This window comes from Camelus bactrianus, chromosome 3 (genome assembly GCF_048773025.1).
Source record: "Camelus bactrianus isolate YW-2024 breed Bactrian camel chromosome 3, ASM4877302v1, whole genome shotgun sequence".
NCBI lineage: Eukaryota > Metazoa > Chordata > Mammalia > Artiodactyla > Camelidae > Camelus > Camelus bactrianus.
Window position 1 is genome coordinate 60102593 of NC_133541.1, and position 17244 is coordinate 60119836.

Below are 17244 nucleotides of genomic sequence, written 5' to 3' on the forward strand. Positions count from 1 at the left end.
AGAATAGAGGGAGAGGATGGGTGAAGAAAGCGTATAGTCGTAGAAATCTGACTTCACAACCAGCTTCTACCAAAATTTTTAGCCCTCCCCACATGACCCCCCCCATTATCCATTTCGTTTTCTTTGAGGTTCAGAACCTAGTAAAAATTTTTTCATTTTATCTTTTATTTTGCTATATGCATATAGTAATTTATATTATGCAACGTACCCCCTCCAATCCCCACCCCAACGGCCAACTAGTTTCTGCGCCGGCGGCCAAGGGTGTTTATTCTACCGGTCAGGAAGCAGGGAATAGGCTTCGCCGCATCTTCCTTTCCCGGTCCTTCCTCTCCAACCCCGCCTTGTCTCTCCCGTCTCTCCTATTTTCACCGCGCCGAGAAGCCGCGTGCTCGGAACCCACTCCTTTTCTCCTCTGCCCCACTGGCCCATCAAACAAAGCCCAGTGAGGCAGGCGCGCGCCGCCGCCCACGACACCGACGGGAGAAGCTGCCGCGCCGCCACGCGCTCCGCCCGCAGCAGGACAGCGAGCGCGGCCGCGCACCGCGCGTTCCCGCCGCTTCCTTCCCTCCCGACTCTTCCTTTTCCTCCTCCAGGCCCAGCCCTCCCACCCCCGCGCCGGGGACGCGCCTGCGCAGAAGCTGCCCTCCCCTCCTCCTCCCCCGCCCTTCCTTCCCTCCGCTCCTCCTCCCGTGCCCCGCCTTCCTTTCTCTCTCGTCGTTTTCACTGAGCGCTCCAGGTTGGGAGCGTTCAGTTGATTTCCCAGCTACCCCGCCCCCCTTCCTCTTTTCTCCCCACCCCTCCCTTCTCAGCCCCGTGGAGGATGAAGCGGCTGCAGTGGCCCCAGCCCCAGCAGCGGCACCGGCGGTGGCTGCGGTGGGGGTGGCCGGAACTGGGGTGGTGAAGAAGCGGTGGCGGCGGCGGCGGCGGCGGTGGCTGAAGGAGCGGCAGCCGCCCCAGCCGCTTCCCCTGTGCTTCCCTTCCTCTTTAGTGCAGCCAGGAAATTTTTCGCTTCTGTGCATGTGTGTGTGCGTGAGTGTGGGTGTGTGAGGTGAAGGTTTGGGCGGCGTTTGTGCAGGCGCTGGGTTTTTTGCCCACTTCTCTTCCCGTAACCCGGGTAGCTCCCGAGCCTGGGCTGTGGCCCGAAGAGGGGGCGCGGCGGCGGGCTCTCTCCTTTTGTTGTTGTTTCCTCCGCCTGGGGAGCTGAAGGGGGGACGCGCCTGGGTGGGGCGGCTCGGAGCCGGGGCCTGGTGGCCCCCGGGGCTCCCGGGCGGGCAGGGTAGGGCAGAGCAGAGCGGGCTTCAACATGATGGCGGCCGGGACCGGCAGTGAGGAGGGCGGCCCGGTCACCGCCGGGGCAGCCGGAGGCGGCGGGGCCGCGGGCTCGAGTGCCTATCCGGCGGTGTGTCGGGTGAAGATACCCGCGGCCTTGCCTGTGGCCGCCGCCGCCCCCTATCCTGGGCTGGCGGAGGCTGAAGTGGCCGGGACTCTGGGTGGCGGAGCCGGTTTGGGGTCAGGGTTCCTGGGACCCGGGTCTGTGGCGGGGGCACTGGGGGGAGCCGGACTGTCAGGGGGAGGTGCTGCTGCTGGCGTGGCCGGTGCTGCCGCCGCTGGACCCGGCGGGGAGATGGCTCTCACCAAGGGGACCACTTCGTTGCCTGCTGAGACCTTCGGGGCAGGCGGCGGATTCCCTCCTCTGCCGCCGCCTCCTCAGCTGCCCGCTTTGGGCGCGGGCCTGGGAACAGTGGACGAAGGTGACTCTCTGGATGGACCAGAATACGAGGAGGAAGAGGTGGCTATCCCGCTGACCGCTCCTCCAACTAACCAGTAAGTCAAAACCACTGTTTGGGGGAAGCTGACTCCCGGAGAGAAGTGAGAAAACATGTCTCGTTTTTCAGCTGTGATTCGTTACGAAAAGTTTTGAAGCTTAAGGTTCCGTGCGTAGGGATTTAATTTGATCACTCATCTTCCCTACAGGCATACTCCTTGGCGTCTTTGTATCTTTATTGCTCCTCTGGGAAGATGTAAAGTTTTAAAGATGGGAAGCATGAGAAAATGTGTATCCAGTGAGAACCGGATATGGTTCTGCCCCTTCCAAATTGGGGTGGCGTCCTGGGATTCAGCTGAGTTTGCAGCTACCAAGGCAGCCGCAGTCTGTATTAATCTGGTCGTGTTCCCTGTTGAAGCCAGATAATTAGTGAGGAGCTTTGAATACAAGTATTTGAATGAGTATACTAATATCACTTGAAACATGCATTGGTCAGAATGCTTTGTTTTTGCTGCCCTGCAAATCCTAACTTCTGCCTATTGAAATCAGCGTTGCCGAAGTCTTTGGATCACTTTTGAAAACGTGGGTCAGCAAGCAAGAAAAGGAGTTCAATGAATTTCAGGTGTGATTAAGGGCCCATACTCTAACATTATCTGTAACTTGTGTGGTAGAATTCCCATTTAATATTAGTGTAATTCTTTTATAGTTGAAACTTTTTAAGTAAAATACTGGCGCAAAACAAAATTAATAGTGTGCTTCCCTTCAGCACTTTTTATTGGTGACCATACAGCATTCTATTTGAAAATTAATTTTGACAGTCTTCTGCAGAATAGGTAGGACAAATGACTTTTCTATATATAGAACCTCCCGCTGTGCTCTTCCTAAGTGAACTTAGGTGTGTGTTCATAAAGGTGGACCTTGATGAGAGGAAAATGTTGATGGGAAGCGGTAATAGCAGGGAAAACTTGTTTAATAGTTCCTTCATATCTGTTTTAATTGACCTTTAGAATTTTTACAACCTTGCTGAGTATCAGGAAAAATGATTTGTTTCCTATGTTGACAATCACTCTAGACAATAGAAAGATTTTTGTTTAGTTTTTGGATAAGCTTCTTTGGAAGATTTAGAAAAGACTTAACGAATTAGGACATTTTTGACTTAAGGCTACATCTTTTGATGGAAAAGTAAAGTTAGGCTTGTTTATGTCAGCTGTAGGGGTGTTGTGTTCCTTTTGTGGTGTTCATTCTGAATTCAGTTCTTTTTGTCTAATTTTATTTCAACTTATTTCATGCCTATATATTGCAGACTTGAAGGTCTTCTGAGAGTGTTAAAAATTCAACTTTTACAGTACTATTTACACACCTTAAAGCCTTTCTGAAAAAATCAGTTAAGTATTAAGGGCCCTGTGGTTATGACAAAGTGCAACTTTTCATACCGAAAGAATATAGTCTTATGCCAGTTCATAACTAAATTGAATTAGGCATATTTAATATATTGCAATTCTGTTTTTTCTTAATTTGTTTTGTAGAGCAGATTTAGGTTCACAGCAAAATTGAGCAGAAAATACTTAGTGTTCCCATTAACTTTTAAATAATAAACATGAATGAATACATAGGAAAAATTGTTTGTGAAAAGTCCATTGTGTGAGATTTTAATCATTATTACATGTATTTGGGAATAGAAATAATATTTGTATGATTATATATAGGAGAGTTGTTTGTTTTAAAAAGTGTCCTCCATTTCTACTATATTTTTAAAATTTGCCACTGAGAAATATAAATTTCCCTCTTTTCTTTATCTTAGATATCAACCCAGAGTCACTGGAGGCAATACAGTGTAGTGGTTAAGCGAGCAAATTCTGAAGTTAGACAAGATTTGGGTTGGAATCCTGACTCTGCTACTTACTAGCTGTGTGATCTTGGAAAGGTCAGTTTCCCCATCTGTAAAATGGGGATGATAATGGTGTCTCCCTCATACTGTCGTTTTTAAAGTTTAAAGAGAACCCTGAATGTATGCAGCACAGTACCTGGCATGTAGTAAGTGTTCAATAAATTAATAGTCTCCCCAAATAACAGTACTATAATTTTATTGTCATTAAATTGGCAACTAATTTTCTAGCTATAGGAACTCGGTTACTAGTAGCTACTTTAGAGAATGTTTTGAATTCTGAAGGCCTATCTGCCATAATTAATTATATTAAAATTTTTATTTTAACTTCTAGCAGGTTAAGCAGGTTTGGAGATGAAATTCTAATATTTTATATAAATTTTTATTTTTAAATAAAAGGGAAAACCTTAACTTGATTAAATAATGTCAGGTCTTTCATAAAACTATTGAAGAAATGTTTTTGGACTAAATGAATACTTGACTACTAGTGACTGGTTACCTTAGTTGTTGATACTAAGGAGGTTCAGATCAGAGGATGGAGTCCACAGTGGTTTGTTAGATAGACCAGGGTTTCCTGGTCACAGAGTTCAACATTGTGTCCAGCTAGTTTGGTGCTGTTGGTCACAAGAGAGTCAAGTGACAATATGTAGATACACCAGTACAAATATAATAACACTGTTAGTATTTTGCATCTTGTTTTTCTGTGTGCATGGTGAATCGTTAGTCTCATGTTTATTACCGAGCATTTTCATTAGTTTGGTTAAGGCCAGAAAAGTTTGTGTAATTTTAACTCATATATTTATTTGAATATTCTCCTTTTTTTTTTTTTTTGCAAATTTTGAGGAAAAAATTCTAGAAAGAAAAATCTCCCTATATATTTTAATGTTACAAAAGGGTCTGTATATAAAACTGCTAACAAATTTCTTTTTTGAGAGAGGTTAAATTAAAGGAGTTGGTCACTGGTACTCCCTGTACTATTCCGGAGCTGCTTTTCATGGTCCTAATTATTTCTTCCCTCTCTTCCCAGAGGTAAGGGGTGATGGTAAAGGCTATTGTTCCCTTAGTCCACCTTCAATTATATATAGAGATTTTTAACAATGAACCTGCAGTAGCAGGAGGCTCTTGGCCTGAATCCTCCCAACAGATATATATATATTGCTTGCTCCTAGTATATTTGGAGCATTTAGTGATTAGTTGCCGCCATTTAAAAATAGGAAAATGTCATGTTTAAGAAGTCTCAATTTCTTTTTTTTTTTTCAGCACAATGCTTCAGTCATACATGAGTGTACATATATTCGTTTTCATATTCTTTTTTTTAACTTTTTTTATTGAGTAATAGTCATTTTACAATGTTGTGTCAAATTCCAGTGTAGAGCACAATTTTTCAGTTATACATGAACATACATATATTCATTGTCACATTTTTTTTTGCTGTGAGCTACCACAAGATCTTGTATATATTTCCCTGTGCTATACAGTATAATCTTGTTTATCTATTCTACATTTTGAAATCCCAGTCTGAAGAAGTCTCAATTTCTAGCATCACTTGAGAAATCACAGGACTTGGCTCTACCTGATTGCTGTTCCTGCTTAAGATAGATTTCTGGAGCCGAGTAGTGGTTGCCCCCATTTAGGTCATTTCTGAGCCCTACAGTTATCTGTAGTCTCCACCAGGCCTGCTTTGCCTTTGATGTTACTTGCCTGGCATCTGGCCTAACTAGATCTTACCCTGGACCTAAATTGCAGGCTTCTTAAGCCTGAAACTTGAAGGAAAAAGAATTAAGGAATGTAAATAATACCTTTCTTTTCCTTAAAAGTCATCTAGTTGTTTCTATAAAAATAAAATCATTCTTAATTGAGTCAAATAATTGTTAAATGTTAATGTTAGGACGTGTAGCATTCATTAACTTTGTCAGTAATTGCATTATAACTTTGACTGAGTCATTAGTTCTTCATAAAAATGGGAGTGAGAATTGCAAAGATTAGTTAAATACAAAGTGGTTGCTGACTAGGACCAGATATTTTTTACTGTATTTCTGTGAGTAGTAGAGCAATGTAGTAGGTGCTTATTTGATGGATACAACAATGAGTAAGATGCCGCTTTTCTCAATAAGTCTCTCTTCTGGGAGAGTTTTAGATGTAGTGGGAAATTAAGTAAACCTATTACTGTGATTCAGGCTATCTTAAGATAAATATCATGAGTGAAGTTTGAACAAACATGGGTTAAAATAATAACGATATTTATATAATCAGAATCAGTAAAGTCGCAGAGGAAAAAATAGCAGGTATGTTTTGCATGCTGCTTAATTTATTCTGAACAAGAGGTAATTGGTTCCTATGCCCTGTGCCTAATGATTCTGTCAGGTAAAAAAGAATTACGAATTAATGAGTATAACCTTTTGACCTCTAGTGCAGAGTCTTTCCTACTGAACTCTTAATTATTTACCTGTGACCTGGGGTAGGTTGAATGGGGTGCTTATAGTTACTGAGAATACAGAGCACAACCAAAGGCTCGAATTGGTCTGGATCATTGATTAGCCACTCTAGGAAAACGAGGCAAACGTTATTGACAGAGACCAAAAAAAAAAAAAAAAAAAAAAAAAGCGGTGAAGAAGAAAGAAAATGAAGAGATCTTTTGGTTGCTTTAGTCCCTATCAGTTTACTGGCCATTAGGGAAATGAGAGAATGCCTTTAAGAACAGCTCAAATACTCCATACAGTACCCTGGGGTAGGGGGTAGGGAGGCTGTGATGGAACTTACAATGATTACTACTAGTAAGGATTATTACTACTGACATTTTCTAGTTGCTTACTACCTAACAGAAACTGTTCTAATTGGTTTACATGTATTGTAGCTATGTATTGCTTCATTCCAAAACTTAGTTGCTGAAACATTTATTTGCTCTTGATTCTAAAATTTGGGCAGGGCTTGATGGAGACTGCTCCATGTGTTATCTGTTTGCTGTAAAGTCCAAGGTAGCTTTTTAACTCGTAAATCTGGTACCTCAGCTGAGATGGCTGGCCCAGCTGGTGGATAGCTGAGCATCTGTGTGTGTGTCCATGTCTGTCTCCCATTCCCACCCTCCCCAACCTCCCAGCCTATTTCATTAGCTTGAACTTCTTCACAGCATGGCAGATGGGTTCCATGAGGAAATGTTCCAGGAGGACAAGCCTCACCATCCCAACACTTAGTAGGCCTCTATGTTTTCATGTTTGCTAATGTTCCAATGGCCAGTGCTAATCACATGACTCAGACCAGATTTAGTGTGAGAGTGAACTATACCAGGGCACCAATACTGAGAGTGACATTTATTGGGGGCATGAAAGTAACTGCCTACTGCATATATTATTCATTTACATGTAAATATCAAATATTACTAGAATACTGTGGTGAGGGAGGACATGGAGAAAGGACAAGTACTTTCAGGGTTTTCCCTAGGGCCTACATGGTAAGTTGTCTTTCATCAAGTGATTCCGATATCCCCACAATAGATTTTGCTTCTGACCGCCGTTATTAATTTTAAAGCAATTATTGAATATAGATGTTGGTTATTGCTCATTGTTTAAATATGTAAATGTATGTAGGCTAAGTGTGTTATCTTGAAATCATCTGCAGTACATTTCAGTTGTGGGCTAAATAAAAATTAGTTGTTACCAGGTAAAATTTACTAATATCTTCCCCATATATCTAATTACATATCAATAGGATTTAGAGTATTTTAGGTGTTTCAGTGATTACATGATTTTGTGAGTAAAACAATTACCATTATGGGGGACAAAAAGAAATAAAAAAGAATATACAATCTAGTTGGGCAATAAGACATTAATGATAGAGAAACAGGATGATAAAATGAATCTTCTGACATATTGTACAAATACATTTTTCAAGTTAGGATAGTTTTGAAAGAGTTGAAAGAATGAAAGTATATGGAAAAGTGATAATAAAATTTTATACCATAATTCTTTTTTACTAAAGCTTTATAGAAAATTTGATTAGCATTTGTAGCATCAGTGTTTGATGTTATAGTAGTTCCCCCTTATTCACCACTTCACTTTCCACAATTTTAGTTACTCTTGGTCAACCATGGTCCAAAAATATTAAATGGAAAATCCAGAAATGAGCAATTCATAAGTTTTCAAAATTGTATGCCTTTCAAAGTAGTGTGATCCATCCTGCCCAGACACGAATTATCTCTTTGTCCAGTGTATCCTGCCATCACTTAGTAGTCCTGTCTTGGTTGTCAGATCGACTGTCACAGTATCACAGTGCTTGTGTACGAGTAACCCTTATTTTACTTAATAGTGGCTCCAAAGTGCAAGAGTAGTAATGTTGGCAATTAGGACATTGCCAGAAGGAAGCTATAAAATGCTTACTTTAAGTGAAAAGGTGATTTTCTTTATTTCTGTTGATTTCTATTAAGTCAAATTCTTGACTTAATAAAGAATGAAAAAAAATCATATGCTAAGGTTGCTAAGGTCTATGGTAAGAACAAATCTATCTGTGAAATTGTAAAGAAGGAAAAAGAAATTCGTAACAGTTTTGGTGTTGCACCTCAAACTGCAAAAGTTAAGAATACAATGTGTAATAGTGCTTAGTGAGGATAGAAAAGGCATTACATTTGTACAATAAGATATTTTGAGAGAGAAACTACATTCACATAAGTTTCATTACAGTATATTGTTATAATTGCTTTATTATTATTGGTAATCTCTTACTGTGCCTAATTTATAAATTAAATTTTATCCTAGGTATCTGTGTATGGGATTCAGTACTAATTTGAGGTTTTAGGCATGCCTAGGAGTCTTGGAATGTATCCCCTTAGGATAAGAGAGGACTACTGTATAATCATAAGAGTGATATGTATAGACACATGGTGTTTTGCTGACAGAGGAAACTCTCATTGCCCAGGTGCAAAAGCAGAGTCAGGTAGAATGGCTTGCTTAATTTAAGGTCACATCACTGAGTGGTGGTAGAAGTGGGACAGAATCCAGTTCTCATGAGTTTTCAGATATTTTTTTAGACTTGAGTAATATAATTATTTTGGGGAGGAAATGGAAAGGCAGAGGACCATTATTGAGTAATCGTGTACTATATTCTAGGCACTTTATATAGGTTATCTCATTTGATTCTTACAAATAACACAGTGAGAATAGATATTATCCACATTTTGTTGTTGCTGAGAAATTTAATAGAACTAGAATTCTAATGCAAATACTACACTTGTTCCTTTGCCTTGCCCCTTCCAGTACGTTCAGTACACACATAGGTATGTGCACCCATAGAAAACTTAGCTTACTGCAGGGCTGACTAGCCACTAGGTGTTACAGACTGAATTATGTCTCTCCACAATTCGTAGGTTGAAGCCCTGACTGCCGGTGTGGCTGTATATGGAGATAGGACATTTAGGAAAGTAATCAAGGTTAAATGGGGTCATAAGGGTGGATTCATAATTCAGTAGGGCTGGTGTTCTTATAAGAAGAGGAGGAAACAAACAGGAGTGCACGTGCACAGAGAAAATAGGTCACATGAGTTCATGATGAGAAGGTGGCCATCTCCAAGCCAAGGAGAGACGCTTCACTAGAAACCAGCTCTTTGGCACTTTAATGGACTCAGACTTCAGAACTGTGAGAAAATAAATTGCTATTACTTAAAGCCATCTAGTTTATGGAGTTTTGTTATGACATCCTGAGCTGACTAATACACTGAGCTTTGGATGATTTTGGAGCAGATTAAATGCACATTTACTACTTGAGAAACAGGATCTTCATTCTTATTTCCTCTTTTTCACTGTAGGAAAGAAAAACTTTCCTTATACTTTACCTTCTTTTTTTATGAATTAGTGACTTATAGCTCCTCTTTTGGGTATACCAGTGTTGAAAGATTGAAAGCACTTACATGCATGTCTGATTATTATAGTATGAAAATATCCTACACAGGACCGTGGGTGGTAGATGTAGAAATGTCTCACCTATGGGAGAGACATTACTCCAGCAGACTTTCTGTATTTACTCTGTGTTCATTGCATAACATTCGTGTTATTTTTCAAATCTTTTTCTCTTATGTGTCTGTCTCTAGCTAAGGGAAAGACTAGAGATCCCTTTCAACTCTTTTAAGACTTCTTTGTAAGTATAACCCACCAGACTGTGTTCACAGTTAAGATCTTTGTATAGTAGCAGAACAGCATCTCTACCTAAATACTGACATATCACTCAGATTTTTCAAATTAAACTTATTTTGACGTAATTGTAGATTCATATTTAGTTGCAAGAAATAATACAGAGATATGATCTTCATTTTTCCTCAGTGGCAACATCTGGTGGTAACACAACTAGGAAGCAATTTCACTGATATAATTTACTTATCTTATTCAGATTTCACTGTTCTACATACACTCTGTGTGTGGTGTGCATTTAAATCTGTGCAGTTTTATCATATGTGTAGATTTGTGTAATCATAACCACAGTAAAGATACAGAAGAGTTTTATTATTACTAGGATCCTTTGTGATGTCCTTTTATAACCAAACCCACTTTCCTCCATCTCTAACTCCTGGTGGCCAGTAATCTGTTCTTTATTTTCTCATTTCAGAAAGATTCTTTAATTGGAATTATATAGTTATGTAACCTTTGGGGATAGCAGTTGTTACTCAGCACAGTCCCCTCAAGATTCATCCAAGTTGTTGAGTATATCAATAGGAACAAAGGTGCCTTTTGGTTGCTGAGTAGTGTTCCATGATATGGATGTACTACAATTTGTTTGATCATTCGCTCTCTGGACAACATTTGGATAATTTCCAGTTTGGGCCATTATGAAAAAAAAACTTGCTATGTGCATTTGTGTTTATGTTTTTGTGTGGACATAAGTTTTCATTGCAGTCAGATAAATGCCCAAGAGTGAAACTGCTGGATTGTGTGGTAATTGCATGTTGTTTTATAAGAAATTGCCAATCTGTTTTCTAGAATGACTATCTTTTTACATTCTCACTAATAATGCAGGAATGATCTTGATTCTCTATGTCCTCACTAGTCACCATTTTTAATTTTAGCTACTGTCATAGCTGTCTAGTGATACTTCATTGTGATTTTAATTTGCATTTTTCAAAATGACGACGATGAAAATATTTTTATATCCTAATTTGCTATCTGTATATCCTTTTGGGTGAATTGTCTGTTTATCTCTTTTGCCCATTTTCCAGTAGGATTGTTTGTTTTTCATTAGAGTTTTGAGAGTTCTTTATGTATTCTAAATATTAGTCCTTTGTTTGATATGTGGTTTGCAGATATTTTCTCCCATTCTGTAGCTTGTCCATTTCTCCTCTTAACAGGGTCTTTGAAAGAACAAAAGTTTTAAAATTTTGTGAGGCTTAATTTATTAATATTTTCTTTTATAAATTGTGCTTTTAATTTGACACAACATTGTAAAATGACTATAACTCAATAAAAAAAGGTTTAAAAATATTCTGCTTTTAAAGTTAAGTCTAAGAATTCTTTATCTAGTGTAGGTCTCAAAGATTTTTCTCTTGTGATTGTTTCCAAAAGTTTTATAATTTTATGTTTTACAGTTAAGTCCATGATCCATTTTGATTTTGTTTTTATAAAAGGTATGATTTAAAATGAAGGTTATATTTTTGCCTAGGGATATCCAGTTGCTCTAGCACCAATTTTTAAAAAGGCAAATATCTTTTTTTCCATTAAATTGCTTTTGCACTTTCGTAAAAAAAAAATTGGGCACGTATGTATGGGTTTACTTCTAGTTCTTTATTGTGTTCTATTGATAATATATCCTCCGTCTGCTAATGTACTCTTGATAGCTGTAGCTACTTAGCAAGCCTTAACATTGGATAGAGTGAGTCTTCTCACTTTTTAGTATAGTTTTAGCTATTCTAAGGCTTATATCGTCACATAAAAATTTTAGAACAAGCTTGTCCATGTCTACAAAAACTTTGTTGAAATTTTCATAGGAATTGGATCATACCTATAGATAGTTTTGGGAGAACTGACATCTTTATTATGTTGATGTGGTATATATCTCCATTTATTTAGGTCTTCCTTGATTACTTTAATCAGCATTCTGTAATTCTTAGTATTTTGATCCTGTACAGCTTTTATTGAATTTATACTTAATTCTTTTGTTTCCTTTGGAGCAATTTTGTAAATGTTGTTGTGTTTTTAATCTCAGTTTTTGTATGTTCATTGTTAGTAAATAGAAATGCTGAATGATTTTTGTATGTTGGTCTTACATCTTGTGACCTTGTCTAAACTTATCTTTTAGCCCTAAGAAACTTACAGATTCATTGGGGTTTTCTACATAGATAATCATGTCAACTGTAAATAGGGACAGTTTGCTTTCTTCCTAATCTGTATGCCTTTTAGTTCTTTTTGTTGCTGTTGTTTGTTATATTAACAGTGGCTAGGACTTCTAGGACTATATTGGATGAGAATGGTTAGAGCAGACATCCTTGCTTTGTTTCTTGTCTGAGGTGGAAAGGATTTAAATGCATTTCATAATTAAATATGATGTTAACTGTAGGCTTTTTGGAGGGGAGAGTGGCTAGATCGTCTTTAGGTTGAGGTAGATCACCTCTCTTCATAGTTTACAGTGAATTTTTTACCATGAATGTGTGCTGGATATTTTCAAATGGTTCTAGGTCCATTTATGTATTTTTTTTATTTAGCATGTTGATATGGTAGATTATATATATATATTTTAATGTTGCAGCATCCTTGCATACCTGGAATAAATCTCATTAGGTTATGGTGTATAATGTTTTTCAAGCATTACTGAACTCAGGTGTTATATGTTGAGAATTTTTGTGTCTAAGTTCATGAGAGATGAAAGTCTAACTTTCTTGTGATACTTCTGTCTTGTTTCAGTATTTGAGTAATACTGGCCTCATTGTAAGAGGTAGGACATGTTCCTTCTCTTCTATTCTTTGGAAGAATTTGTGACATTTTGGTATTAATATTTGGTACAATTCTCCAGTGAAAACATCTCAGCTTGGGTTTATTTTTTTGGAGATTTTAAAATTATGAATTCATTTTTTAATGGTTATAGGGTTATACATTTTATTTATGTTCATTGAATTCTTGTAGTATGTGGTTTGTTGAAGAATTGATTCATTTCTTATTTGTCTAACATAGCAGCAGAAAGTTGTTTGTAATATTTCCTAATTACCCTTTAAATGGCTGTAGGATATTTAGTGATATTCTCTTTTATTCCTGATACTTGAATTTGTGTCTTATCTCCTTTTTGTTTTGTCAGTCTTGCTAAAGCTTTATAAGTTTTATTAATTTTTTTCAAAGGTTTAGCTGTGAAACTTAGCATTTTAATTATTTTTAGGTGTATAGTTCCATGGCATAAAGTACACTCACATTGTTCAACCCTTACCACCATCTATTGCCAGAACTTTTCCATCTTCCCCAACTGAAATTCTGTACTCAATAAATACTTCCTCTCCATTCCTCTTTTCCTCAGTCCCTGGCAACCACCATTTTATTTTCTGTTTTTATGAATTTTGAGAACTACTCTAAGTACCTCATATAAATGGAATTATAGAATATTTTCTGCAACTGGCTTATTTTATTTACCATAATGTCTTCAAGATTTATCTGTGTTGTAGGATTTGTTGCAAGTTTCTTTTTAAAGCTGAATACTTACCCCACATTTTGTTTATCTGTTTATTCATCAATGGATACATGGATTGCTTCCACTTTTTGACTGTTGTGAATAATGCTGCTTGAACATAGTGTATAAATATCTGTTTGAATCACAGCTTTCATTTTAGGGGTATACCTAGAAGTGGAATTGTTGAATCATAATGGTAATTCAGTGTTTAAGTTTTTGAGGAATTGCCATACCATTTTCAATAATGGCTATACCATTTTATAGTCTAAGGAATGCATTAGGGTTCTAACTGCTACATAACCTCACCATTACTTGTGTTTTCTGGCTTTTTTTTTTCTTTTTTGGTAAAAACTATTCTAACAGGTGTGAAATGATATCTCATTTGACTTGCATTTTCCTGATAAATAGTGGTGTTGAGCATCTTTTCATGTAATTATTGGCTGTTTGTGTATCTTTTTTAGACAATTGTCTATTCAGATTATTGGTTAATTTTTTAATCAGGTTGTTTGTTTTTGTAGAGTTGTAGGAGTTCTTGATATATTCTGGATATCAGTCCTTTTTTGGATAAATGGTTTGCGAATATTTTCTCCTGTACTTGGGGATTGCCTTTTCATTCTATTGATAGTGTCTTTTGATGTTATAGAGGTTTTTTAATTTTCATGAACTTCAACTTACTTAATTTTTTGCCTCTACAATTTTTATTTCATTCATTTGTTATGATTTTAAAACTTCTTGAGTAGAAGTGTAGTCTGTTGAGTCTAGTGTAACTTACCCATATTTTTGCTTTTTCCATTGTTCTTTCTTTCTTAATGCTCCAAGAGTCTTCTTTTTATCACTTGAAGAATTTGCTTAGCCATTATTGAAGGATATATCTGCTAGTGACAGATTCTTTTAGTTTTTATTTATCTGCTGTGTCTTTATTTCCCCTTCATTCCTGAAAGATAATTTTGACAGATACAGAATTCATGGTTGACAGTTCTTTTATTCCAGCTCTTGAAAATTTTTTTTGTTACTTTCTTCTGGCATTTGTGGTTTTGGATGAGAAATCTGCTGTCACTTGAGTTGGTGCTCCTGTGTAAGGTAACGCATGCTTTCTATGTGGTTGCTTTCAAGATTTTGCTTTGACTTTGTTTTTAGATGTGAATGTCATGCTGTAATTTCTGTGGCTTTACTTGTTTGTGGTTTGCTTACTTGAATCTGTAGGTTTAAGTCTTTCTCTTTAATTGAAATTTTTCAGCCATTTATTGAGTATTCCTCAACTCCAGTCTTTCCCTTTTCTTTATGGGAATCTAATGATATGGACTTCCATCTTTTGTTATTGTCCTATCTATCTATGAGACGTTGTTAGTTTTTTTTCAAAGAGAAGATTCAAAGATTTTTCTCTTTTTTATTCAGATTGGGTAGGTTCTGTTGATCTACCCTTAAGTTCACTAACTCTGTTCTCTGTAATACCTACAATTGAGCCCATCCAATAAGTTTTTGGTTATCTTTCTTACTGTAATTTTCAGTTCTGTAATTTCCCATTTGTTGGGTTTTTTTTTTTTTAATAATTTCTATTTCGTGGCTTAGATTTTGTCTGTTTCAAGAGAATTTGTAATTGATTGATGTTTATGATGGCTGCTTTAAAATCTTTGTCAGATAATTACAATATCTAATTCATATCAGTTTTTGCATCTGTTGGTTATCTTTTTCTCATCCAGGTGGTGATTTTCTTGGTTCTTAGTATAATGGGTGAATTTTTATTGTATGTTTGACATTTTGTCTTCTGTATAATTTTTGAAAATCACTTTGTTCCCTAAGTATGATTAATATATGTTTACTACTGTAGAAAATTTGGAGCCTGTTGGAAAATACAAAGAAAGAAATACTTTATATTGCTAAAGGTAGCTGTTAATTTTTAAATTTATTTTATGCATGTATATGTATAAAACATCCATTTACTTATGGATGTTTAAATAAATACATCCTTAAATTTGAATGGGAAGCAATAATAGGCCTTTTTTTTCTTTTTTACAGATTTTTAATCTTCTTTTAAAAGTCATCTCATTTTCTCATTTTATTTTGTGATTTTACCTCTTAACAACAGAAAAAATGCCAGATTTGATCACACTTTTAAGAACATTTTTTTCTCAATGTCTATGCTATTGATTGATTTTGAAAAAATTTCTAATTATACCATGAAGTATACTTATGAAGGTTGTACTGATAATCACTTTCACCTAGTTCTGACTTAAGATGGGTAATTGGCAAGTTATAATTGAAGGTACTTAGTAAGATCACATTCAGTGGCATAATTAGTTCCTATTTTAGCTTTTTTCTGCTTTTAATATTAGTCAGTGCTCTTAGAATTCTTCTATTGTTTATAAGATGGTGAGAAAATGTCTTCTTCTGAATAAGTGTTCAGAAACGTTGAGTTAACCCTATTAACTTCCAGTTTACCAGCATACTTTCAGGAATCAGTATCTTGAGCCCATTGAGCCTTCATTCATCACCTTTTTTTTTTTTTTTTGAAGTAAATCATTATTAGCTTCCTTATTTATTGAGCAACAAATTTTATAGAGATTCTTCTACGTATTATCTCACTTAAGTGACTGTAAATTCACCTATCACATTATATGTAGTGAGCTTGGTTACTTATCCGTATCATTGGATTTTAGATTAGCATGCATTTAGGGGAAATTCCTAATCACTGGATTAAATAGTGACTACATGAGGCCTTAGGAATATTTTACTGCCTTTTAGTTTCTCCTTGACTAAGAAAACTGATGTAGGTATCTAGAGTGGAGTTAGTACTGTACTTGTTTACTTACGGCAGACAGCAGTGGTAAGGTGATGGTAAGAGAAATTAAATTAGTTTTCAGTAGTTCTTCGGAATCCTATTAGAGTTTTCTACATTTGTCACTGCTAGCAATCTAAGATGAGATAACTGTGGTTTAATATTTGCTGTTAGTCGTTACACAAACTTAGTTTTTCATGGAATTAAGAAAAAAGGAATACAGATCTCACATTGACAGGGGACTGGTTAAGGGACTAGAGGATTAACTAGCATCCTCTAGTTAATACTAGAATTCCTGAATATTATCCTCAGAATGTTTTCATCATGAAGCCATTTTTGCAATAATTATGAAAGTGAATAGAAAATACCTGATACTTTTATTTTGACACTGTGTTTTAGGGACCTGTTCTATGTAATTTGATAAAATAACATTTAACATTACAGTGTCAGAAATGATACAAAGTCTTAGAGTGCTGTGGAGAAATAGTGCCTTTTAATAAACTAGTATTAATTTTTATGAAAGTGGTATTACTTGGCATGGGGCCTGTGAGTACAATAGAGGAAAAGTTGAAATGTAATAGCTCACAGATACATCTCGCTATACTTTAAATACCATAAGGAACTTGTGCATTGACTTGTAGGTATGTGAATTCCACAGAATGCAATCTTCTACTTAACTTTTCGAAACTTTTTTTTTGGTCTTTTAAATTTTAGTCAACTTGCATTTCTTTTTCTCCTTTCTGCATTCCAATGTAATTGTTTACTGTGATGTTTCTTTTCTACTTCCTAAGTTGCTTTAGAATCTTAACTTTTTTTTTTTTAATCTCCTGTGGTTTCAGATCCTTATTTTCTCTTTCCTTCTTCTGGCATAGTCTGTTAATTTTTTCCCTGTCCCTAATCTCTTTCTCTGCCAATTAATAGTTCTCTTTATCAGTGATTTTCAAAATTTTCTTATTTTGTCCAAGTTAAAATTAAGAAATTTGTTGTGCATTGTGACACAACTTGCATGTGTGTAAATACCAAAAAAAAGAAACAAAATTTAATGAAAAATACCCTTTTAAAAATTACTATCTGTGACACTTTCTATTTTCTTTTTAACTCTATTCTACTTTAAAAAAAGCATACTAGTAGAGAGTAACTAAACTGAATTTGAGATCCCCAGCAGTTTGAAAAACTGCTTTATATTACTTCCAGG

At 36.7% G+C, this 17244-nt stretch overlaps 1 protein-coding gene across 1 annotated transcript in view; it reads left to right on the top strand.

Moving 5' to 3' along the window:
- The first annotated feature begins 688 nt into the window (after positions 1–688).
- Positions 689–17244, top strand: part of RASA1 (RAS p21 protein activator 1) — a 96894-nt gene continuing 80338 nt past the window's right edge. Inside the window, exon 1 of the mRNA XM_074360334.1 lies at positions 689–1824. Within this exon, the coding sequence (XP_074216435.1) occupies positions 1304–1824 (521 nt within the window). The 5' untranslated portion in view covers positions 689–1303. The remainder of the gene's footprint in view (positions 1825–17244) is intronic.